General features: G+C 51.2%; 1 protein-coding gene across 4 annotated transcripts in view; it reads right to left on the bottom strand.

Moving 5' to 3' along the window:
- Positions 1-26,650, bottom strand: part of LOC147701515 (kinesin-like protein KIF18B) — a 373,257-nt gene that overhangs the window by 193,457 nt on the left and 153,150 nt on the right. For all 4 annotated transcript variants that reach the window (XM_086930193.1, XM_086930194.1, XM_086930195.1 and 1 more), the window contains exon 11: positions 17,820-17,941. In XM_086930193.1, coding sequence (XP_086786319.1) covers positions 17,820-17,941 — 122 coding nt within the window. The remainder of the gene's footprint in view (positions 1-17,819; positions 17,942-26,650) is intronic.

Raw genomic sequence — 26,650 nt, 5'->3', positions numbered from 1 at the left:
GTGGGGCGGGAAGGCCGCTCTGGGGAGACCGTTAATATAATGCAATGTCTGTGATCAATATATGTACATGGAATGCGAGAGGGATGCACACACCGTCCAGGCGGTACCAAATATACTCATATCTCAAACGCCACAACGTGCAGATTGCCCTCTTACAGGAAACGCACCTCTGCGAAACAGAAGTCACCACTCTACGCCGCAGATGGAGAGGTCACCTCTATGCCACACATCACTCCTCCTATGCTAGGGGGGCACTGGTGTGGATACGCCCGGGCACCCCATGGACAGCACAGGACACCTTAGTGGACCCTGGGGGGAGACACGTAGCGGTCCGAGGCAGGATCGACGGGAACCCAATAGTGTTAGCTTCGATCTATGCACCCAATACGGGGACACAAGACTTCCTAGCACAGCTATCTAACACCCTGGCACCATGGCATGGCATACAGTGGGTACTGGGCGGGGATTATAATTGCACACTAGACCCTTCTCTGGATCGCTCCCGTCCTCCACTGCCCAATTCCCCTGCTCATCACGCAGCGCGAGCCCTCCTGGACTGGTCCGTGCAATGGGACCTGCGGGACGCATGGCGCAGCCACAACCCAGACACCAGGGTCTACTCCTTCCACTCAGGAGCGCACGACTTACATGTACGCCTAGATAGGTACATGGTCTCTAGAGATCTGCTGCCGGCGATCAGAGATACACAGTACTTAGGCCGCACACATTCGGACCACAATCCACACCTCATGACAATCGCCTGGGAACAACCAAGACCACCAATCCCCACCTGGAGACTACAACCAGACCTCTTGCTTGACGGCGCATTCAGAACCTCGATAGGGGCGCAAACAGCACAGCACTTTGAAGATAACAACAACACTGCTTCCACACCCCAGCTAGAGTGGGACGCGTTCAAAGTAGTACTAAGGGGGCTATGCCTCGGCACTCAGGCACACGCCCGCCGACAGCTGGAGGCAGACCTGAAGCGGTTGGAAGGGGATTTGCTGCAAAAAGAACAAGAAGCGGCAGGTGGGGATAGTGTAGGGCTGCTCGAGGCGAGGACGGAACACGACAGACTGATAGGCAGACTGAAACAGATCAATTTCACTGCACACTCGGCACGCACACACCGCTACGGCGACAAGCCCGGCAAACTGCTGGCCTGGCTGATACGACGAGAAGACCGCTCTACCCCAGTGACTGCCATAAGACCGACTGCTGACATAGTGGTGTACACCCAGGCGGACATACATGCTGCCTTCGTGACACACTATAAGACACTATACCGGTCACAAATGGGCAACCCACAACCAGACATCCAGGCATACTTAGAGGACATCACGCTCCCCACCCCAACTGACAACCAACGTGACGATCTTGGATCGCCGTTGGTGGCGGAAGAACTGCGTGATGCCATATTTGCCCTCTCAAATGGAAAAACCCCTGGCCCGGACGGGCTGCCTGCAGAATATTACAAAGCATACTCAGACGTCCTCATCCCTGAGCTGCTCAGAACGTATTCGGCGGCTCTAGACAGCTCATCCTTACCAGCATCCATGAACGAAGCAATGTTGGTATCGCTTCTCAAACCAGGTAGGGAAGAGACACTCCTCGGGTCATACAGGCCGCTAGCCCTACTCAACACGGACTACAAGATCCTGGCATCAACACTGGCCCGCAGACTGGCGGCCCTGGTGCCGGCCCTAGTACACAAGGACCAAAATGGGTTTGTCCCAACAAGGTGCACCTCCCACAACATTCGGAGGCTGTTTCGAGTACAGGAGTATGCAGTCCAGAGGTGGCCGAGATCGGGCTGCCTAGTGCTGGACCTGGAGAAGGCGTTCGACTCTGTCGAATGGCCCTATCTAGTGGCAGTGCTGCGTAAGTTTGACCTGGGTGATGACTTTATAGAACTGGTGGGCTTGCTATATGGGAGGCCTGAGGTTAGAGTGCGCACTGGGAAACTGATATCCGAGTCTATCGCTGTCAGAAGAGGCACCAGACAAGGCTGCCCACTCTCCCCATTATTATTTTCCCTGGCGATCGAGCCCCTGGCTGAACGACTGCGCATCAGCGGAGCACGATGGGGCATCCCGCTAACTGACGGCACACATGTCGTGTCGCTATATGCGGACGATTTGCTTTTGTACATCAAAGACCTAGACAATGTGCCGCTGGAACTGTCGGACATCTTCCGCACGTTCGAATTAATGTCGGGCCTCAAAGTCAACTGGGCCAAATCGGGGGCATACTCGTTCACTCCTGACGACCCGGACCCTGTACTCCACATTAATAATGAACGACTGCCATGGTATCAAACCACGTTCAAGTACCTGGGTATACACGTGTATAGGACCCCCCCAGACATTTTGGACGGCAATCTGACACGGGCCATAACGTCCGTCAGAACACAGATCGCCTTCTGGAAAACCCTCCCCATCAATGTGCCAAGCAGAGTAACCTTAACAAAAATGATAATACTCCCCAGGCTCCTGTACTATTTTGCCAACCTCCCGCTATACATCCCTGTCCGTATATTCAGGGAACTGGAGTCCATGCTCAGAGATCTGATCTGGAACACAGGTAGACCGAGGGTAGCACTGACGAAACTATACAACCCGGTCACTGAGGGCGGCATGGCAGTCCCGAACCTGGAGCTCTATTATCTCGCTGCACAGGTGCAATGGGCAGTGGCCTGGATCTCGGGCAGGAATCTCGAGGACACGGCTACGGCCACAGACGTCCTCTCCCCACTGCAGATACTTACCCTATTCCACCCACTGACGAGCCCTAGGAAACACTCGCAACTGCATGTCGCTGTGGCCACGAAATGCTATGATAGATGTTTACGTCTCACTAGAACCACCACACCATACGCGCCAGCGTTGCCACTCCTGGGCACCCCCAAAGCCACGTCAGTAGTGACGGAGGCGGCGCTGGAGCAGTGGACACACGCAGGCATAGAAACAATGACGGATTTGTACGCAGATGGCGCTCTACTCTCCTTCGAGACGCTGGCTGCTGACACGGGACTACCTGCGGGACAATTCCTGCAACATGCCTCAATACTGAGGACGCTCTCGCAGAAATGGGGGACCATCGCTGACGAACCGCCCACGCACCAGCTAATCCAGTGCATGCACGTGATGGGCAACGGGACACATGTGGTGCACTGGCTGACACAGGCACTGCTCTCGCATACGCAAATCACATTGCAACCCCTGCGGGATAAATGGGCGGCAGACAGGGGGAAGGCATGGACAGACAAGGAATGGGCGGCGATACTTTCGGGTCCCCGCAACATTCCCCGTAATGCACGCTTCACACAGATCCAATTTTATGTCCTACACCGTGCATACCTATCCCCAGACAAGATAAACTCATATTTCCCAGGCACAGAGGCCAAATGCCCGAGATGTGACACGGTGGGAGCAGACCTCCTCCATATGCTGTGGTAATGTCCCCAGCTTCAAGCATACTGGCAGTCGATACTAACTCTGCTGAAGCACTGTACGGCGATGCAGATCCCGTCCTCGTGGGAAGCATGCCTGCTAGGCCTCTTCCATAGGACCAAACTAAACAAGGTGCCTTCCCGCTTCTGGGATCTTGGCCTCATTACGGCGAAAAGACTCATCACAAAGCACTGGAAGCGGGCGGCACCACCTGCGACGGAACACTGGCACACTTCACTAGATAACTGGGCGAAAGCGGAGAGCATATCCCTGCATAATGAGGAGACGGCGGGGCTGCGTAAATACCCCATAGCGACACTCTGGGACGACATGCTCCGCTCCTTCCATAGTGGGCTCCAGACGCCAGAGACTCCAGAGAGGCTGACACCCCCGGACGGGGAACACAGGGATGACCACCATGCACCGGACACGGCGCACAACAGGCATGACGCCCACACACCTGACACCTAGACTCCCCCTCTTTCCCCCCCCTGCCCCACCAGCACGCCACAACCACGGCCACCCTCCAGCATCGCCATTATAGCTCCCGGATTTGCCAGAGCAGACACTAACCACACCACCACCGGACCCCCCCCCTCTCCTTCCTTGCCCCCCCCCCACTGCAGTTCCCACTGCCCGTAACACCACACGCCACATGACTCCAAGTTCGATATCCGTTCCCCCTTACGCTCTTATTGATTTTGTTCACTAAACGAGCTACAACAACAGAGACAGCATGAACACGCAATGTTTAAATGTTGGTTTTATCTGCGCACTGCTGCAATGTACTTTACGAACTGCTTCACGATCTATGCATGCATTTCTTTAACTACTGAACCTTAGTACATCAAGACTCTGTATGACACCTGCTTGTTTTTTTTTCCTTTGCACTGAATAAAAGATATATTTAAAAAAAAAAAAAAAAAAAAAAATGGTGCTCTATTTCTGTTTCACTTCCTATATCTATGTAGTGCGGGCCTCGTACAACCTGAGCACGGTCCAGGTGAGGTGAGGTCCACTCCCCTACCATTAAGGGTGAGCATAAACATATTACTTTCTTTAATTATTTTTGGTGATACACAATGTATATGTGACTGACACAGCAAATTTACAATTAATGATTATACATTTTCCTCCACAGAATTCATATTTCCCAATTGATATGGAGGGTTAATGTCTTCGGTTGTTACAGGTTGTACCGTATTCAACCATTTTTTACCATATTTTACTCTTTTTCTTTGGTGATGGTGGTGTTTCCTTTGTTTCGCTACTAGGAGTGCAACTATTGAAAGAACAGAGGCCCTGACGAATGCCTAGGGATTAAATACCGTTACGCAGAAACATGTTGGCCCGGTACTAGACAGATATTTGTTGACTGTCTCTTGCACTTTTCTGGTTTTTTAATTAGGAGGCATGTCTCGTCCGTATAATAAAGTTATTAGTAGGATGGCACTCCATCCTATTTTAAAGTCACTATATTTCCTGTTGCACTGTTGTTTACTTTACCATCAAAGATCAGCCATCAAGGACGGTTCGTTTATGTTGGTAGACCAAATCCTTAACCAGCAACAAATGGTGCGGTGTTTGATGTCCCAATGATCAGGGGACGAGCCTGACATGCACCAGGGTTTGGCCAAATGATAGGACTGATCATTGAGTCAATTTGATGCGAACCCTTTGCTAACTGCATTGGATTTGTCAACCATGTATGAATAACCTATGCTCACCCTTCTATTGAAATACGCTGTCTTCATGTGATATATACACCCCGAGATCCTGGTGACTCTGAATGACAGTGCAGCCTCATAATTAAGCTGGTAGACCCCCTGTGCTTTTTGTGTTACACACCTGTTGGAAGTTCAGACTACACTCCGATGATCCTGACAAGAAGTGTATTTACTGTCTTCACCCTGATCACCAGGTGAGAGACTGTAAAATCTGCAGAACTTTCTCTCAAAAAACTTTGAGCGATAGAGATGGAAGCCTTCTTCTGTGGCTACGGACGTTGAAGTCCAAAGACAATCCCCTCTATGATGACCAAAGTGATTCCGCTCTCAAAACTACTGCTTCTAAAAAGAGGACAAGTGAGGTGGAATTGGTCTCGCCTAATACTGTGAAGGTGCTTAAGACACATCAACGTTCTGTGAAATCAGATGACCAGCATTCCTCTTCTAAAAAGGAGTCTGCCTCTCACAAGGGTCACTCCGTGCAGTCTACTCCTTCTATGGCCTCCTCTAAGGTAAAGACAACTTCTAGGTCTCTACCGGAGATGATTTTGTCAACTTAGAAAGATAAACTGCCGACTAAGTCATTGACCACGTCCTAGTCATTGAAAGCTTCCGTCGCCACAACTACGACGTCGACCATCTCTTTGCCTCAAACGAAAGGAGTAGTTTCTTTTCTGTAACTCCAGTTCTGTAGTAGGGGTATCTCTGTTATAGTCATAATCTAGTGAATAGTCCCGCCCATGTGCGTGGACCCCGGAGCAATCAAAAATAATCTCTTAAAGTGTCGAAAAAATGCAGAACTGCACAGACACTTAAGAGAGAATTTAAAGACATATAATGCAGCCTATAACAGGCTACACTGTCCAGTACTTCAGCTAGAAATTCCACCAAAAATCCACAAAACAGCAAAGCCTGTCCAGATTTCCCTTGCCTTAGGCAAAAACCCCTCTGGATGATAGAGAGGAAGACATGGACAGACAAGCCCATTAGCCTGCCATTATGTGGCTCAGAATAGGATACTGTGCCTTTAAGAGAACTTTCCAGAACTTCACAGTATCCCAGAATGCCCTGCAGGTCCCTCTTACTTTCAGTTCTTTTTTGAAGGCGTAACACGCCAGACCTTAAGCATTCCTTACATAAATATCTGTCTCCACCGGGGAGGAGGGCGGGCGCTTATGACTATAACAGAGATACCCCTACTACAGAACTGGAGTTACAGAAAAGAAACTACTCCTTCTGTAGTAGGGGATCTCTGTGTATAGTCATAATCTAGTGAATAGAATGGCAAGCCCATCCCCACACCAAAGTGGCGGGGGGGAAAAGAAACCAATACCACTATTGTGCGAACAAATTCCGGAGCGAAGCCTGTCCAACCTAAGCATCCGCCCTGGCATCAGTGTCCAGACAGTAATGCTTAGCAAAGGTATGAACTGACTTCCAAGTGGCGGCCTTGCAAATTTCTGCAATCCGCACATTACGGAGCAAGGCGGTTGTGGCAGCTTTGCCCCTGGTGGAATGAGCTTCAGGCTTACCTCCTATGGTCTTATTAGCTTTCTGGTAACTTAGTTGTATGCAGGACACAATCCACCTAGAGATGGATTGCTTAGAGGTCGCAAGACCCGTCCTGACCGATCCATAATTGATAAACAATTGGTCTGACCTACGAATACCTTTGGTCTTATCCAGATAAAATTTCAACACCCTCCTAACATCCAGGGAATGCAAAGACCTTTCCGCTGGAGATGAAGGATTCTGAAAAAACGTAGGAAAAGTTATAGTTTGGTTGACATGAAAGTCAGAAATAACCTTGGGAAGAAATTTAGGGTGAGTACGCATAACAACCTTAGCAGCATGAAATACAGTATAAGGTTCATTACAACACAACGCCTGAATTTCACTCACCCTGCGGGCCGATGTAATGGCCACGAGGAACGCCGCCTTCCAGGACAGGTGCTGCAATGAAGCCTTATGAATGGGTTCAAAAGGCTCCTTCTTCAAACTGGACAGCACCACATTCAATTCCCATGAAGGCGAAGGAAGCCTGACAAGAGGGAACACTTTCTTCAAGCCTTCCAAAAAGTCTTTGATCACAGGGATCTGGAAGAAGGAAGTCTGTGAAGGGCTTTTCCTGTAGGCAGTCAAGGCAGCGAGATGAACCTTAATGGAATGAACATTAAGGCCAGACCGCGCCAAATGCAGAAGGTAAGGAAGGATGACATCTTCCTTGCATGTCGTTGGGTCAAAGTTCCTGGACACACACCAGATACAAAACCTCTTCCACTTGTAAGCGTAGGACGTCCGAGTGGAAGGTCTCTTAGACTCCTTCAGTATGTCCATGCAATCTTCGGGCAGATTTAAATGGCCATATTGCACTATCTCAGGAGCCATGCCGCCAAACTCAAGGACGAGAGGTTGGGGTGCAACATCTGCCCCCCGAACTTCGTGAGAAGGTCCGGCCTGCACGGCAACCGCATGTGTGGAAGGAGGGACCGGTGTAGAAGGTCCGTGAATCACCACTGTCTGGGCCATTCCGGGGCAATCAGGATCATCCGTGCCCTGGACCGGGACAGCTTGATGAGCACCGCTGGAATCAGGGGAATGGGCGGAAAAGCGTAAACAAAGCTGTTCGACCAGTTGATCCAGAGTGCATTCCCCAGCGTCCCTTGCTGGTAGTACCTGGAGGCGAAGTCTCAGCATTTGCTGTTTTCGGCGGTGGCGAACAGATCTACGTCTGGAGTCCCCCACCTTTCGAAGACTTCTCCTAGTACGTCGTTGTTTATGACCCATTCGTGGTTTTCCTGAATCAGTCTGCTCAGTGCGTCCGCCTGAGCATTCTGCACACCTGGCAGATGGGTAGCCGTTATCGTCAATCCCCTGGCCAGAAGCCAGCGCCAGATCGTCTGCGCCTCCCGAGACAGGGTGCGCGATCTCGACCCCCCCCCTGCTTGTTGAGGTAATACATCGTGGTCGTATTGTCCGTCTGTACAATCAGAGAGTTGGTCTGGAAGGATGGATGAAAGGCCTTCAGTGCCAAGTGAACAGCTCTGAATTCCAGGAAATTGATGTGATACGTGGACTCTGTCTGAGACCACGTGCCTTGGATCTGTAAGTCTCCCGAATGCGCTCCCCAGCCCTGGAGAGAAGCATCCGTCACGATAGTCTGAATAGGAATGTCCTTGTGGAAGGGAACCCCTCTGAGGAGATTCTCCGCTGAACACCACTACTTCAGAGACTGAAGAGCATGCAGAGACAGTCGTATCCTGTCGTCCCAAGATCCTCTCCTCTGGTCCCATTGGTCCTTCAAGCACTCCTGCAGAGGTCTCATGTGTAGTCGTGCATGAGGAGTGAGGAAGATACCAGAGGCCATCGAACCCAGTAGAGAAGACACCGTCCTCACTGTTGTAGATGGAGCGGTCATAAGAGCCTGAGCCTTCCGAAGGATCGATCGCCGTCGCTCCTCCGAAGGAGACACGCTTGCTGACAGCGTATTGATGGTGGCTCCCAAGTATTGAATGCATTGGACCGGGATCGGGACAGACTTGGACATGTTGATGTGCAACCCCAACTTGTTCAAGAGAACGCACGTCTTCTGGAAGTCTGCTTGAGCTTCCGAGAAGGAGGAGGCCTTGATCAACCAATCGTCCAGGTACGGGTAGACAAACACCTTGTTCTTCTTGAGGTGTGCCGCTACCACTGCCATGCACTTCGAGAAAGTCCTGGGCGCAGATTTCAGCCCGAAAGGCAGCACTGTGTATTGGTAATGGTCAGTGCCGACTTGAAATCGCAGAAACTTCCTGTGTTTGTACGCGATGGGCACGTGGAAGTACGCATCCTGTAGGGCTATGGCACAAAGCCAGTCCCCCTGTTGCAACTGAGGATAAATCTGATGCAACGACAGCATGCGAAACTTTTCTCTGCGAATCCACTTGTTTGCCTACCGCAAGTCCAGAATGGGCCTGAACTCGTTTTTGTCCTTCTTGCGAACCAGAAAGAACCGGAGTACAGACCTCTTCCTCTTTGAGACAGAGGTACGTCTTCTATCGCCCTTTTCCTTAACAGGATATCGGCCTCCGCCTGGAGCTCGCGCAGTTGATACTGCGAGCTGACCGGAGGGATCGCTGGAGGAGGGCTGAGGAATCGAAGACTGTATCCATTGCAAACAATATTCAGCACCCACTTGTCCCGAGTAATTTTTCTCCACTCTGCCAGAAAAAATTGAACGCTCCCCCCCCACCGGAGCAGGTAACGGATGACGGGGAAGTAACCGCTCAGGGTCGAGACCCGGCCGGGCCCTTGTTCGCGGTAGAGGACTGTTGTCCCCCTCTACCCTTCTGACGTTTCTGGAAGGGTCTCCGGAACTGCTGCTGTTGTTGCTGCTGCTGTCCCAAAGACTGCCCTCGTCCTCTTCCCTGTGCGCAGTAGCGCCTCTGGAAAGGCCTGAAGGATTTCTTCTCTCTGGGCTTCTCCAAGCCCACAGCCGTTAGGGTCTCTGCCTCCGCCTTCATGCGGGCCATCTCATCATCTGCGTGTTTACCGAAAAGGGTCTCTCCGGAAAAGGGCAGATTGGCCACCCGTTGCTGGGCCTCCGGCTTGAGTGACGTGAGCCGAAGCCAGGCGTGCCGCCGCTGGTTGATTCCATGGCAGTAACCATGTGCGGCCAACAGGGAGGTGTCCGCCGCTGCACTGATCACCTGGTTTGAAACCAGCATCCCTTCCTTGAGGATCTCCTGGAAGTCCTCCCTCTTGTCTCTCGGAAGCAGTTCCACGAACTGTTGAAGGGAGTCCCACAGCGCCCGGTTGTAACGGCCTAGCAGGGCTGTATCGCTGGCAGCTTTCATGGCTGCGAAAGCGGTCTCACACGCTTTCCTTCCTGCTGAGTCGATCCACCGACTCTCCTTATCTGGTGGCACAGTGGATGACGGGGAGGTAGAGTGTAATTTTCTGGCCGCCGTCACAATCACCGAATCCGGTACCGGATCCATTCTCAGGAATGCAGGGTCCGAATCCGGGGCCCTGTACTTCAGAAGCCTGGACGGAGCGGCCTTTACCACCGCTGGCGTGAGGAACAGCTCCTCCGCAGGTTCCTTCAGGCCAGGCACCAGAGGCAGAAGAGGGCGAGACAAGTGCTTCTTGTGAAGCGTCTCGAATATCACGGACGTCGAAGGTGTTGGAGCCGTCACCGTGATACCTAACTTCACAACCCCCCTCAGGAGAACCTCCTGGAACGTGGCAATGTCGTCCACTGGAGAGATCCTGGTCTCTGGAGAGTCCGATAAGGTCGGCGAGTAGGAAGTATGGGTCCTGTAGGAGTCCGTGCGTGACCTGGACCCCCTCCTCCTATGGCGACGCCTTGATTTGGTGGAGGATCTATGGCGACTCCTTGATCTTCCTCTCCGTCCGGAGCATGAACGGGACCTCCCCTGCAGAGGACGGTCAACCGGGTCCACAGGAACAGGTGATTTAGGTTTTGACGTAGCCTTAGGTTTAGGCGTACCCTTCGGAGGCGTCGGAAACTTAGGCAAAGAGGTCGACCTCGGAGGAACCGGAGGTGGCACCTCAGGTAACCCAGATCCAGGTTGCGGTGGAGGCAATGGAGGCGGTGTAGGTGTCCTCAGACGGGGACCCCTCGGTAACGGAGGAGGGGGGAGTCATCTTCCCCGACGGGGTATATACCTCGGAATACACCGAGCGCGGTGAACCCCCTTCCTTTCCAGCCTGGGACGTAGGCGAACCTCCCACGGCGTCAGGTCTGTCTCCACCTCTTTTCAGCGTCGAAGAACGGCAACCATACGGCGAGCGTCTGCCCCTGGACGCCGAGCGTCTCTTCCTCGGCGTCGAACGCCTTCGGCGCCTCGACGGCGACCTTCCTTGCCTCGACGGAGACCTCTTGCGCCTCGACGTCGAACCTTGGTGCCTCGACGGCGACCTCATGCGCCTCGACGGCGACCTCATGCGCCTCGACGGCGACTTCCTGTGCCTCGACGGCGACCTGGCCTTCGACGGTGATCTTGACGGCGAGGAACTCACCGACGACGCCCGCCTCCTCTTCGCCGACGGCGAACGGCGGTATCGCCTCGACGGCGAGCGCCGACGCCGGGCTCGTCGATGCCGATCGCTCGACATAGACGCGGAAGAGGACGACGAAGACACAGACACCGGAGACTGCGAAGGTCTGGTAACATCCCTCGACGCCGATCCTCGACGTCGTTTCATCTCCGACGAAGGGGAACAGACCGCAGTCATTCCTCTCGACGCCATAGTGGGCGCAATGGACCCCGGCGGAGAATGGTGACGTTTGCTGGTCTTCCTGCCCCTGGGGAGCCCCCCAGGGGCCTCAGCATGGGCAGAAGAAGCCCCTCCAGACCCACCTTGAGCCTTCAGTCTCCTTTCCTCGAGATCCTGAAGTCTGATCTTCTTCCTTTCCCTCAGGGTCCTTCCAGAGAAGCCTTGGCAGATAGCACACTCCTCTGGAACATGAGAAGCTGGAAGGCAGAGGATACACACCTCATGGTGGTCCGACCTGGCCTTTTTCCTGGAGCACTCCGGGCATTTTTCGAATAAGGCAGGCATCTTCGACAAAAACAGAGTGAGAAAACCAAGAAGAAAGGCCAAACAGCACAATAATGCAAATGCTACTTACCAGTATGCATCTGTTCTTGGCATGTAGGGCTGCTGACATTCATATCTGTGCATAGTCCGCCACCTAGTGTTGGGTCCGGATGATTGCACATTGTTGTCCTGGAAGAGTCTTCGAAGTATCACGAGATAGGTGGCTCCTCCCCTGGACTACAGTGCGCATGGGCATCGCCTCCATCCCCAGATTGTTTTTAGCCATTGGCAGAGATGGAGTGAAGAAAGTGAGTGATGACCATGCTATGAGCATATGTGTGTATATGAATACATACTGCAGCTGCTACAGGCGCCGGGGAGGAGGGTGGGCGATATGAATGTCAGCAGCCCTACATGCCAAGAACAGATGCATACTGGTAAGTAGCATTTGCAGTTCGAGGCATGTGGGCTGCTGAATTCATATCTGTGCATAGAATACATAGCAGTCCCTCCATTAGCGGCGGCCGCCCGTCCCAGCTGCAGCAGTCTGAAAAAGCGTTTTTAGAACAGCCTGACCAACAGCTGCCTGTTGTTTGGAATGCACGTCTACACAGTAGTGCTTAGTGAAAGTATGAGTGGTAGACCATGTGGCTGCTCTACAGATGTCTTCTAAGGGAATGTTACCTAAGAAAGCCATAGAGGCCCCCAACTTCCTAGTGGAGTGGGCCCTCGGTGGGATAGTGAGAGTGCGCTTAGCTTTAGCGTAGCAGATCTGAATGCACTTTACTATCCATCTAGCGATTCCTGCTTTGGAGATTGCATTTCCCTTGTGTTGTGTGGCAAAAGCAACAAAAAGTTGTTTGGTTTTGCGGAAATCTTTTGTCCTGTCCACATAGTACATCAAGGCCCTCTTCACATCAAGGGTGTGGAGCATACGCTCCGCCAGCGTCTCTGGGTTTTGGAAAAACACCGGCAATTCAATTGTTTGGTTTATGTGAAACTGTGAGACCACTTTGGGTAAGAACTTAGGGTTAGTGCGGAGCACCACCCTGTTAGCATGTACCGGGAAGAAAGGTTCTTGGATGGTGAGCGCCTGCAGTTCGCTAACCCTCCGTAGCGATGTGATTGCTACTAAGAACGCAACCTTCCAAGTTAAAAACTGGAGCTCACAAGAGTGCAGTGGCTCAAAGGGAGGACCCATCAGCCTTGTAAGAACCACATTGAGGTTCCATTCTGGAGCTGGTGGAGTCCTTGGTGGAATGACCCTTTTGAGTCCTTCCAGAAAAGCCTTGATAGCAGGGACCTTAAAGAGTGACAGGTGCTGCCTATTCTGGAGGTATGCTGCCATAGCCGACAGGTGAATGCGGATGGAAGAGTAAGCTAGATTACTACGATACAGGTGAAAGAGGTAACATATGATGTTTTGAATGGAAGCGTCTAGCGGGTCAATGCTGTGGTCCACACAGTAGATGACAAACCTCTTCCATTTAGCCGCATAACAAGCTCTAGTAGTGGGCTTCCTTGCCTCCCGAATGATGTCCATGCAATCGGGAGGAAGATTGAGGTAGCCAAACTCTAGGACTTCAGGAGCCAGATCGCCAGGTTGAGCTGTTGCGGATCTGGGTGCTGAATGTCGCCATGGCTCTGCGTCAGAAGGCTGGGAGTGAGATGAAGCCTTTGATGCGGTACCACGGAGAGTTCCAGAAACGTGGTGTACCATGGTTGGCGAGCCCACGTTGGAGCAACCAGGATGAGCGTCATCGAGTGTTGCCTGAGCTTGCGTGCCACCAGCGGTATCAGAGGTGCTGGGGGAAAAGCGTACGCAAATCTGCCTGACCAGTTCATCCACATCGCATTGCCCTGTGATTGGGGGTGTGGGAATCTGGCGGCGAAGCTTTGGCATTTTGCGTTCTCCTTTGTGGCGAACAGGTCTATCTCTGGATGACCCCACCTTTGGAAGTACGGTTGGAGTACTGATGGATGTATCTCCCACTCGTGCATCTGATGGCTGTGCCTGCTGAGCAGATCCGCCATTTGATTGTCCTTGCCCGGGAGATGCTCTGCCATGAGGAAGATGTTCCTCTGAATGGCCCACTTTCACATGCTCTGAGCCAGATGAGACAGCTGTGGAGAGTGTGTACCTCCCTGCTTCTGGATGTAGTACATGGCCGTCATGTTGTCCGTCCGGATCAACACGACCTTGTTGCACAGATGTACTTTGAACGCCTTTAAGGCCATGAAGATTGCCATCAGTTCCAACACATTGATGTGCATCTTCCTTTGCTGAAGTGTCCATAGTCCCTGCACAGTGTAGTGGAGTACATGCGCTCCCCATCCCTGGAGAGAGGCGTCCGTCGTCAGGATGATCTGTGGGACAGGCTCTTGGAATGGTCGGCCCTTGCAAAGGTTTTGTGGATTCCACCAATGCAGAGAGTTGTATGCCCGACCGCTCACCAACACTAGGTCTGTCAGTTGCCCATGAGCCTGAGTCCACTGACGTGCCAGGCACTCCTGAAGCGGACGCATATGTAGTCTCGCGTGCGGGACAATGGAGATGCAGGAGGCCATCATGCCTATCAACTGCATGAACACCTTCGCTGGAAGCGAGTGTTGGGGTCTGAATCGTTGGATCAGCGCCTGGATACTGGCGATTCTCACTGAACTCGGCTGCGCAGTGGCTGCCAGAGTGTCGATTGTCGCGCCCAGATACTGTCGCACGTGGGCGGGCTGGAGATGGGACTTTGGGTAGTTCAGAGAGAATCCCAGATAGTGCAGGAGGTGAATGGTGCGTGACACGTGGTCTACGCACTGCTGTTCCGTCTTTGCCTGAATAAGCCAGTCGTCTAGGTATGGAAAGACATGGACGTGCTGGCGACGGAGATGCGCCGCCACAGTCGCTAGGCATTTCGTAAATACTCTCGGTGCCGTGGTGACCCCGAACGGCAGGACTCTGAACTGGTAATGCTGGTCTAAGATCGTGAATCTGAGATACTTTCTGTGGGAAGGATGCAGGGGAATATGAAAATAGGCATCCTTCAGATCCAGCGTTGTTAGGAAGTCCCCCTGTTGAAGCAGGGGAAGCACCTGCTGCAATGTGAGCATATGGAAGTGCTCCGAGTTGATGTACCAGTTCAGGGGCCTGAGGTCCAGGATCGGCCTGAGTGATCCGTCCTTTTTGGGGATCAGAAAATACAGGGAGTAAACCCCCGTTCCCCGTTCTTGCAATGGAACGAGCTCTATCGCCCCTTTTTGCAGCATGACCAGAACTTCTTGCTGCAACAAGGTCAAGTGCTCGTCGGACATAGCACGGCTTCTTGGCGGTATGTCCGGTGGAATGGACGTAAGTTCTAGACAGTACCCGTACTGGATAAGAGACCTCACCCACCTGTCCGTGGTGATGGACCTCCACGCCGGCAGGAACTGCTGGAGTCTCCCCCCGACAGGTGTCGTGTGATCGGGGGGAAGTGACAAGACGTCACTGCTTGTTGGTGGTGGTGGACCTGGAGGCATTGTTTCCACGTCCCCTGCCTTTGATATTATTGCCTCTGTAGCCACCCCTGCCCTTGTTGTTGTTATACGAGGACTGGGTGTTACCCTTATAGTATTGCGTGGACTGGGATGCCTGGCCCCTCGAGGTGCCTCTTGAATTGGAGCGGCGAAAGGAACCACCCCGAAACTGCTGACTTTGTAAAGCCCCCATAGACTTGGCAGTTTCTGTATCTTTTTTCATCTTTTCTAGGGAGGCATCCACCTCAGGGCCGAACAGATGGTCAGGATTCACTGTTTGACCCAATATTGTGGTTTGTATCTCGGGTTTGAACCCCGAAATTCGAAGCCAGGCATGGCGTCTAAGTAACACACTTGTATTGATAGCCCTGGAGGCAGTGTCTGCCACATCTAGGGCACATTTGATGGATGCATTTGTAATGAGTTTACCCTCCTGAATGAGCATCTCCCCCGCCTCCTTGTATTGGTCAGGCAAGTGTTGCAGGATGGCCTCTAATGTGTCATAATGGGCCCTATCATAACGTGCAAGCAGGGCTTGAGTGTTAGAGATCCTCCAGATGTTCGCTGCCTGTGCAGCAATGCGTTTGCCTGATGCCTCAAAGATCTTGGACTCTTTGTCTGGGGGAGGAGCGTCACCAGTAGTCTGCGAATTCGCCCTCTTGACATGCAGAAAAAAAATATGTAACCCATGTAAGTAGCAAAATGCATCAAAAATACACTATTCACTTTTGAAACCAAGGACGCGGAACTCGAGACTTAGGATTTTAGCTTAATTTAATGAGACTTATTGCACTCAAACCAAAGCGTTTCAGCCTAACCTCGGCTTTGTTCACGGTAAGTGACCAATCATGTGTTTCTAGTATTTATTCAATTTTTGCCTCCATGTGGCATTGTGGGATTAGTAGTTTATACAATTCTATTTACATATTTACAATTTCTTAATGCATCAAGCATCTGCATATCAGTTTAGCCTCTGTAAGGAGTGATCATAGATCGCAGCATTAAGTGAGACATTATTACAGAGTACATTGCAATTGTATCAGCGGTAAAGTACCATTTCTGCTTCATTTGGCTTTTCCAAATGTGCACAGTATTAGATATAATATATACATATGTATTCTGAGTATAGTACCCTTGTGCACAGCCAAATTGATTCAGTGACTATATACATATCTACATGCACATATGTATTTAAATATTATAGTGTAAATAATAATGTATAAACAAAACAACCTTAATTCTATAGTTAACAAAATAATAGGAATAGTCGAACCATAAAGGAAGGTGGGAAGGAGAAAGGCTCTCCTTAATGAAAACGATTACGTAGAACCAATTGTCCTACAGCTGTGTAAGCGTTGCCTGTGGCTTCCAAACAGTAATACCTTGCAATGTGTGCCTGCTGGACCAGGTTGCTGCTTTGCTAATCTGTTATATAGGCACACCGGCACAGAGAGCTGTAGAAGAGGAAACAGCTCTCGCAGAGTGAGCTTTCGCTGTTGAAGACAGTAGTTTGCCTGCTTGTTGGAGGCATAACTGTATAGCTGCTGATATCCAACACGCTATAGTCTGTTTAGTAACAGGATATCCCTTCCGGAGATTCCCATATGCCACAAACAGTTGTTCAGTTTTGCGGATGCTGGCCGTCTTCTGCAAATAGAATTTTATACATCTCTTGAGATGCAAGGAGTGTAATGAACTTTACGCTGGTGTTTGCGGATTTCGGAAAAAAGTCTTTAAGATGACTGGGTCATTTAAATGAAAATCCGATGAGACCTTAGGGATAAAAGTAGGATTTGTACAAAGTATAACAGAGTCTCTTGTAAACTGAAGGAAAGGGTGACGAATAGTGAAAGCTTGTATGTGTCTTACTCGTCTAGCTGACGTAAGAGCCAGTAGAAGAGACTTTTTCTATGCAATATATTTTAGGTCGCACTTTGAATGCGTTCAAATGGCCATTTAATAAGTTTAGCCAACACAATGTTGAGATGCCAAAGCGGAGATGGCCGCCTTATTGGTGGGAACATCCTAAACAAGCCTTTTAGAAATTGTTTCATGATTCTTGAAGAACAAAGTGACTGTGACCCATTAAGCCGCCGAAATCTGGATTTTGCAGCAAGGAAAACCTTAATGGATAAATGAGAGAGACCAGACTTTGCCAGTTGTAGGATAAAAAGGTAGTAACTGCAGTGGTGGTGACTGGATAGGATGTGCCTCGGAGCGTGAACGGCAATGACAGAATCTTTTCCATTTGAGCTTGTAAGACTTTATAGTAGACTGAGCGCTAGCATTCGCAAGGATTTCCCGACAATCGTCCAGGATGGCTAGACTGGCAAACTCATAGTGTTCAGGAGCCAAGCCGACTTCAATGTTAATCATTACTTACTGATTTTCATGTACCGTGGGACTCCCAATTTGGCGACGGGGAATGATTCAAGCATGTGAATCTATGAAAGATAACCCAATACAGGAGAACCAATCTTTCTCACTTCAGCTTTGTCCATGCAACTCAGTATCATCAAAAGACTTTACGTGCTCTTTACCCTTTACCCTATTCAGACTCACAGAATGAAGAATGACTTGCCTCTCAATCCGGTCCTCATTCTGTGGCTTGTGCTCAGAGTGACTCTTGTGCAGGGCTTCTCGTTGACGTGCAGCATTTCGTGGCCTTAGCCTGTGGCAATATTTTGGTGTTTGTTGGCGATCCTAATATCAAAGCGTTGAAGAGAGCAGATTTGGTAAAAACACGATAATGGGGAAAGAGTCACAAATAGACCACTGGTTGATAGATTTCTAAAGCTCACATTTCATAGTAAAAGATTTTTCGGATTCTTTATTCCTTCCATGTTTCACTTAGCACTTTTCTTTTCTATCGTGCACTGTCAGTCCAACGTACTTTAAAGACTTTTTGATTTCTAGACAATAATGTAAAACTTGTTACTCACAAGGATCTAGTATGTCTCTACTGAAAGAACAATGCTCTCAGCCTCATTCCCCATGTTGATTTTAAAGTAGGCACATTAGTCTATTAATGTGAGTTTTCTAATCTAATAAATAGGAGCTCAGATGCTTACAGAAGTGTTTCCCATACAGTGCAACTGGGTGACAGTTTCTCAAGCGTCTTCCCAGTGAACACCCACAATAACAGATGAGTTTGTGCACTAGCTTACCTACTGAGAAGTTGAGGTGCAAGCCAGTGCATCCCCAAAACCCCTGTCATAGGACAATAAGTCTGATCTGCAAATCTGATCTACGTACAGGTCACTCCTTTTATTTCTGTGATACTTCAGCAGCTAAACAAAGACGAGAACTATTTCTGAACCATCACCAAGAGACCCGAATAACAATGATCGGTAGGAATGAATAATTTACAGGTAAACCTATACCCAAAAAAAATTTCTCCTGACAAATACTTTTAACAGGCACCTTCTTCATCTATAAACGTGTAATAGAGTACCACAAAATTCTAATTTTTCAAAGTTGGATCCTAAGACATAGCGGTAGGAGAAACCAGGTAATACTATAAAAATAAATATGAAAAACTATGGATTGTCTGGGCAGAATACAAACAATAATGCTCTGGAAAGGTTGTGCAGTGAAAGCAAAGTTACTGCATTTATAAATTGTCAGAGGCTGGAGTTCCCTGACCGAGTAAGTGAGTACATCCCGAACTCCCAGGCAAGGCCCCCTCTAGAAGGGAATACGAGCAACTCCAGACCAATTATTGCCTTGAGGAGCTGTACTGATTTACATAAGGCAGGCGACAGGTGGCTCTGCAGTCAGGAGAATTACCATCATCAGTCCTCTAGTTGAGGCAATGATGCAACTGATTGGGAGATGCCCTGTTACAGTCAGTCTCTCAATTGCGTAAACCTGCTCCTTGAATACAAGGCAGGATCAGGAATTCGATGTTTGTTGTTAATTCAAACTAGCCAATCTGTACCTTTCTTTCCACCAGTACCCTAAAAGTAAGTACTGACACCTAGATCAAGCACTTTGAACTTCGAAAAGTGACTCTCTTGCACCAGCACTGAGACAATAAATCTGAATAGGGTCCATCATTCTTTAGACACTGGCAACAAATTTTAGACTTCAGAAAATCCCATTACTGTGATCAGCTTAGGGGGAGACTATGTTAATGGAGCTTATATAGCGCAAAGTTACCCTGGGGTGGCCTGGCGCTGCTCATGTCTGCTGGAGGTCCTAAAGAGAGAAATTATTGAGTGAGGAGCCATGTTTTCAGCCCCATCCTGAATGAGAGGAGACCTGGAGAGTTCCTCAGGTAGAGTGGAAGCTCGTTTCAAGCTTTGGAGGGGCCAGTGATTAAACTTCTGCCTCCCCAGCTGGCCTTTTTGATCGGAGGGGTTACAACTAGTTTGGCTCCTGTGGACCGAAGATTTCTAATAGGCCCATACCACTTAAATTTCTGCCTCAGATGTTTAGGGCCAATTACATTGAGGGCTTTGAAGGCCAAGCAAAGGGCCTTAAAACATACTCTTAGCCTCCAGGGGAGCCAATAAGGTTGAGCCAGTTCTTTCTTTACAGAGACAAATTTGGGAGTGCCTGTGACTAATCTTGCTGCAGCATTTTGCGTGATTTGCAGTCTATTGATATGCTTTTTTTGAGTATTTAGCAGAAGACTGTTATAGTAGTCGATCCTTGGCATAATAGGGGCTGTGACTGCTCTTGGGGAGAAAGAACTTTATTTTCCTTATTTTCCTAAGGATTAGGAAACAGGCCAAGACCACCATGCTCACGTGGTCGCCATACAAGAGTTTATTGTCCTTAATCACCCCCAAATTGTTTGCTTTCCTGGTGGGCGATGGGCAAGTACCCAGCTCGTCTGGCCACCACTCTGGCGTCCAGATATTGGGGTTGTTTCCAGATAAAAGGACCTCTGTTTTGCCAGAGTTTAATTTCAAGCAATTGGCCGTCATCCAGCCGGAGATGGCCATCATGCAATTGTGAAAGCGAGCCCTAGTTTCCTTCTCCTGACCATGAGAGATTGATAACACTATTTGTGTGTCGTCTGCACATGAACTTATCTGAAAGCCATATAATCTAATCAAAGTTGCGAAGGAGATCACATATATATTAAAAAGAGTCGGGCTCAATGATGATCCTTGTGGTACCCCGCAGGGGAGGGAGAAAGGCTTTGACCTATGATTGTCTAGGTCCATTGGTTCCGATAGGAACGTCCGCATAAGGTCCCACGCCGCTCCTTGAACCCCAATTTCCGACAACCGGCCCATCAAGACCTTTTGATGGACCGTGTCAAAGGCTGCTGACAGATCTAATAAGATCAGAATTGCCTTGCCTCCTCTGTCCAGTGCTTCTCTCACCTCCTCAGTGGATTTGATAAGAGCCAGCTCTGTGAGCATCTGTAAGTCATAACGACCTTTCGCAAATCAGTTGGCCAAAACCTCCCTAGAAGTAACAAGCCTGACCTACGGCCAAGGACCTGAAGGTATATTTTCGGGAAATGAAAATTTAGTGAGTTTGCACAAATCTTGACTCTGGAAGGGTCTCTTTGACCACATCGAGGCCAGAGAATTTATTTCTTCACTTTAGGCATCTGTGCCGTGCCTCATTGGCTGCAGCTGTTTTGTCTACTACAGAACTAATTAAGAACCATGTGGCTTGCCTTTGAGATTTCAAGGCCACAGAGTCTTACGTAGGGCTCTTGCACTACATCGAAGCCCACACTCCTTACAGGGCGTGCATAAGGGTAACATGAGATACAGAAGACCTAGACGGTAAATGGGCGCTTCCCAAGACATGGGCCCCCGAAGTGTGATACCTTCCATGGGAAATGACTGTGTATGAACCAGGTCCACATACTTAGACAGGAGACCAGAATGGGTACCAGAAACGGACTACTGAAGCTTCAGTAACCTTGCTAATTGCAGCCAAGATTTTATGTGAACTAGCAGTTGCCATTTTGAACTTTGTTGTATTTGGTGTGGACCCAATTACAGGTTGTGTAGTGGGCTTTAAGAGTAAAGTTTTGGAGCTTATTCGCTGGGTCTCCAACCCACTGAGTTGCTCAGCCTTGCATCCTACCAGACATTGAAACTTACTGGAGTGAAGGCCCACACATATCAATGAATTCTGGATATATTACTTTATTCACTTTCATGCTTCTGCTCTATTGAGGCTAGTATACAAACACTGGTATCTGTTCTGATTACATCCTCCTGATACGTTTCTAATTCTATGTCAGGACCGGAGGCTTCAGATTATGCTATATCTTCCTTCGCTTTATTAACATAAAGTCTCCACAGCAGCTTAAGAAAAGATATATAATAATAACCAAAAAGGCTTTAAACATAAAGCATTGACGGAATGTTCAACAAATCAAACAACAACTCCCAAGAGTCTCTTTGTATAATGATAGTCCATAGTCCTTCCACTCTGTCCATCACCACTATAAATCCGGACTTCCCATCTTCTTCCTCCTCTTTCTTCGCTGCTCCCGCAGCCAGATAAGTGCTTTTCATGTTTTTTCCGTTTTCGATATTGCTGATTGTATTGTGTACGATCGTTGGGGGACTCACTGCATGGTTTATTCCCTTACAGAGTCCCCGGTCGCGGGAACGTTCTTCGTTCCTACGCGACCTTTTTCTTTCCCACTTGTGTGCGGTGCGTGAGTAGACCGCCAGGGGGCGGCCTGTCGTCTCGCCGACCCTGCGGCGCGCCTCCGAAGTGCCAGGAGCCGCGCCGTGGAGTCTGCTTGCGCAGGAGCCAGCCCTCGCGTACCCTCTGACACCTGGTGCCCCGGGTCTGTACTTTCCTGCTTCTGACGCCCCGTTGAGGTCTGTATTGCGGCTCTGACCGCGTGATCCGCCTTCGGGTGTCCTTTGTGCACCTCTTGATTCAAAGTGTGGCTTAGCGCGCTTGAGGGGTGCGAAGACCCGGTCCCGGCGAGGAGGGTCTGCGCGCCTGGGGGTTGGTGCAGCCCACCTGCCACATCAGTTGGCCAAGAAACGTGATCGCAGCCGGTTGGCCTGCCCATATCCGAGTTTATCTCGACTGCCGCCCTACAGGGTGCCCCAGATTTGCCCTTGGTTCAAGGATGGAAGGGGAATACGAGGAGGAGCCTTACCCCTATCTGCAGGACGACGAATTCTACCAAGCGGTGGACAATTCGATTTACCGCTGCGTGACGGAGGTGGTAGGCCCCATGGAAGACCGCCTTTCCGCCCGCATCGTGGAAGAATGCGCGAAGCTGGCATCGGCGCATGTGCCCCCGATCCCCGATCTCCCGGGGACGTCCGGCGGGTTGCCACCCGCCCCGAAGAGGCCTTGTAAGGAGGGGCCGTCATCGGAGGCCCAAGGTGTGGACAGGGGCGCGTTTGAGCGTCTTCGGGACGCCTTCCTGGCAAAAGCAACGGCGGTGCCCCCTGCGCCCTTGGTGGATCCTAGCGCTTCGGGGGACGGGTCTACGGCCCCCGCCTCTCCGGTATACGACTCTCCGGACACCGACGACGACGGGGAGTCGACCAGATCTTGGCTTCCGGCACCCTCTGCCAAGGAGATGCCTCGAGATGAGTCGGGCATGCTGGACCCGGACGAGATCGTCCATCCCCGCTCCGCGGCCTGGACACCGGGGGAGACGGTGGCGAAATTTGTAGCGGGCAGGCTGCGCAAGCCCCTGGAGAAGGAGGCGAGGGGTTGCCTGCGTGGGGAGTGCCCTCGGCCAACTTTGGAAGGGAAAGTTGCCATGACCCCGGAATTGGATCCCAAGATGGCCACCTTCCTGGCGAAATTTATGAAGGACCCCAGGAAGGGGATCGATCGGTCCTGGCGGGCCTGCCAGGACAAATTGTTAGATGCAGTTGGGCCCGCCACGAAGATCCTCGATATGGCGGAGGAGGCTAGGGGGAATGGCACCGTCATTTCCCCGGAGGTGCTTTCGAATTGGGCCCAGAGGGTGATAGTGTTCTTGGGTAACGCCAACTGTGCCCTGTCGACGGAGAGGCGGCGTTCGCTCCTGATCAAATTGGACCCAAAATTGGGGGACCTGGCCTCGTCGGAGGCGGGTGCTGTGGCCCAGGGGGGCCTCTTCGGCGAACCCTTCATCAGGGAACTGGGCAAATTCGTGAACACGTTCACGTCGCTGGATAAGGCCCAGTCCAGCATTAAGAGGGTGTTTCACCAGTGTTTCTCCGGAGGGGCCGGTCGCGGTAGGGGCCGCGCGATCGGCCGTGGCCAGCAGACCAACAATAAAGGACAAGGCTCCGGAAGAGGTCAATACCAGACCTCTGCCAACCATACCAACTTCTACCCCACCAGAGGGCAACGCTTCGGCGGCAGAGGGTTCAAGAAGAACTCCGGACAGGGAAATGCCCCCGGTAAGTGCCCTTTGTTTGGATCAAGTTCCTATGGGGGGGCGGCTGGCAAGCTTTTACGGGGAGTGGGAATTGCTCACTGCCGACGCTTGGGTCTTGCAAACTGTACGAGGTTTCCACATAGAATTTTACGGCCAGCCCACGCAAGCGAGGCCCCCGCGCCCAATGGTCTTTTCGGTGTCCGACGCGCGGTTGATAGACGGGGAGGTCTCAGACTTGCTGCGCAAGGGGGCCATCCGCCTATCAACGCGCCACCCACACGGGTTCCTCAGCAACGTCTTTTTAGTAGACAAGACGGATGGGGGCAAGCGACCTGTGATCAATCTCAAGGAATTCAATGGGTGGTTGGTCTATCGACATTTCAAAATGGAGGGTATCCACCTCCTTCGAGACGTGCTCCTCCCTCGGGATTGGATGGTGAGACTGGACCTCAAGGACGCCTACTTGGTCGTCCCCATCCACCCCCCTCATTGTCGTTTCCTACAATTTCTGTGGGACGGCAAGGTGTTCGAATTCACGGCGCTGCCGTTCGGTCTTTCATCGGCCCCGTGGTGCTTCACGAAGGTTCTCCACCCGGTAGTGGAGTTTCTCAGAAGTCAAGGGGTCCGTATGTTAGTATACTTGGACGACATCCTCCTCATGGGGCAGTGCCCGGAGGTGTTGGCGGGCCAGCTGCGACAAGCTGTCGGTCTGCTCCAGAGACTGGGGTTTGTGGTCAACGGCTCCAAGCCGGTTTTGGTTCCCACTCAGAAGATCACCTTTTTAGGTTTTGTGGTGGACTCGGTGCAGGCGGTCTTGAGCCTTCCGGGTCGGAAGGTCACAAAGATACAACACCTGCTTCGGCAGACGATCGCGAGGGATCGTACGTCCCTGCGACATATCGCCAAGGTGGTGGGTCTTCTCTCGTCCTCCATCCAGGCGATTTTCCCAGGCCCACTGCACTACAGGGCTCTCCAACGTCTGAAGGCGCAACATCTGGGCCGTGGGATGAGTTACGATCAGTGGGTCCCCCTCACGGACGAAGTTAAGGAGGAAATGTCATGGTGGCTGTCTCACATGGAGGCATGGAATGGTCGGGCAATCTTCGGTTCAGCTCCGGACCTGGTCATAGAGTCCGACCAGGTGCGGGGATTTTTCCACCGGCGGCGCCTGGTCTTCAGAAGAACAACGATTGCATATCAATTGTTTGGAGCTCCTGGCGGGCTCCTTCGCAGTTCGTTGTTGGACCAAGGATTCGGTCAAGGCCTGTGTCCTGCTACGGATGGACAATATTTTGGCGGTTCGTTATGTGAACCATCTAGGAGGCCCTCGCTCCTGCGCATTGGCGGACCTGGCGAAGGACTTCTGGGATTATTGCCTGTCTCGTCACATTGCGGTGATGGCGGAGTATCTGCCGGGTCAATCCAACCAGGTGGCGGATTGGCACTCCAGACATCTCAGGGACGCCAGCCAGTGGAAACTGGATTCGGAGGTCTTCCGATGGCTGCAAGCTCTCTGGGGTCCCTTTTCGGTGGATCTCTTTGCGTCCCGTCTCGACCACCAGCTGCCGCGTTTTTTCAGCTGGAGGCCGGACCCTCTAGCGGAGGCCACGGACGCCTTTCTGCAGGATTGGAGTCGGGAACAGCCGTTTGCGTTTCCCCCGTTCTCCATGATCATGCGAGCGGCGGCCCAAATTCGCCGCCAGGGAGCGGAGCTGGTGTTGGTTACACCACTCTGGAGGTCTCAAGTGTGGTTTCCGGTTCTTCTGGAACTTTCTTGGGATTTTCCAATCCTACTCCCCCTGTTTCCTCTGCTCCTGACAAATCCGGATCGGGAACCCCATCCCCTCGTCACGCAGAACTCTCTCCGCCTCATGGCGTGGAGGCTCTCAGGAGACGCTGGACGCTCCCGGGCCTTTCGGGGTCGGCTGAGCACTTGCTCTCCAAAGCATGGGCCGATAGTACGACGAAGCGTTACAGATCCGCTTGGCTTAAGTGGATGCGTTGGTGTTTACGAAGGGGTTTGGATCCCTTGGTCGCAGGCCTCGTTCCCGTGCTGAATTTCCTGGCGCATTTAGCCGACAAGGGCTTGGCCTATAGAACGATCAATGCTATCCGATCGGCGATTTCGGCAGGCCACGACAACATCAATGGCCATCCAGTAGGGGAACACCCTTTTGTTTGTCAGCTCGCGTTGCCTCCTGAACCCAGGTACTCCGTCCTTTGGGACGTCAATTTGGTTCTGAATTTGTTCTGGTCTTGGCCGGCCAATTCCTATCTGTCTCTTAAGGAGCTGTCGGCGAAGTTGGCCATGTTGTTATGTTTGGTTTCTTGTAGACTCGTCTCTGATGTGCGCGCGCTGGCTGTCTCTGCACACATTTTTTCCCCGGATGGGGTTACTTTTAGCGTGGGCCGACGCACTAAAACGTCGTCGCGGTCCATTTCATATCCAGCTTTTCTTGACACTCCTAAGTTGTGTGTTGTGCAATGCCTCAAAGCATATGAGGACCTGACCTTGGAGTTACGCCCTCCGGGCGAGCGTCAGTTATTGATTGCCCTGCGGAAGCCACACAAAGCTGTCTCCTCGCCCACTATTGCTCGGTGGGTGCGGTGGGTCATGCAAGAAGCGGGCATCAATACTTCTCTCTTTGGAGCACACTCCGCCAGGGGGGCCATGGCCTCTAAGGCATTCTCAGTGGGTGCTCGTTTGGAGGACCTGATGCGAGCGGCGGATTGGTCCTCGGATTCCACCTTTAAGAGGTTTTATTTTAAGCCGGTGGTGGATTTGGCCCAGTTGGTGGTAAGTAAGCTTTGAACTAGCATAATCTGAAGCCTCCGGTCCTGACATAGAATCGAAATTTGCCTAGCTTACGTAACGGTAAGTTTCAATTCTATTAAGGACACGGAGGCGAGGATTATCCCACCCAGGCTACAGTGGTGTCTCTTCCCACCCGTATGGCAGTAAGTAAAGCGTTTTCCTTTACGTTGTCGGTACTGTAACAGTCACTGAATGCTCCTCGCCTTGTTGTCGCATTCCTGGACCACCTCGCTGATGCTGTTTCTTTTTCGACAGGCAACGAGGGTGC

Source organism: Lissotriton vulgaris, chromosome 7, assembly GCF_964263255.1.
Source record: "Lissotriton vulgaris chromosome 7, aLisVul1.2, whole genome shotgun sequence".
NCBI classification, from domain to species: Eukaryota; Metazoa; Chordata; class Amphibia; order Caudata; family Salamandridae; genus Lissotriton; species Lissotriton vulgaris.
Note: the sequence above shows the minus strand (reverse complement) of the source record. Positions and strands in the feature narration are given on the sequence as shown.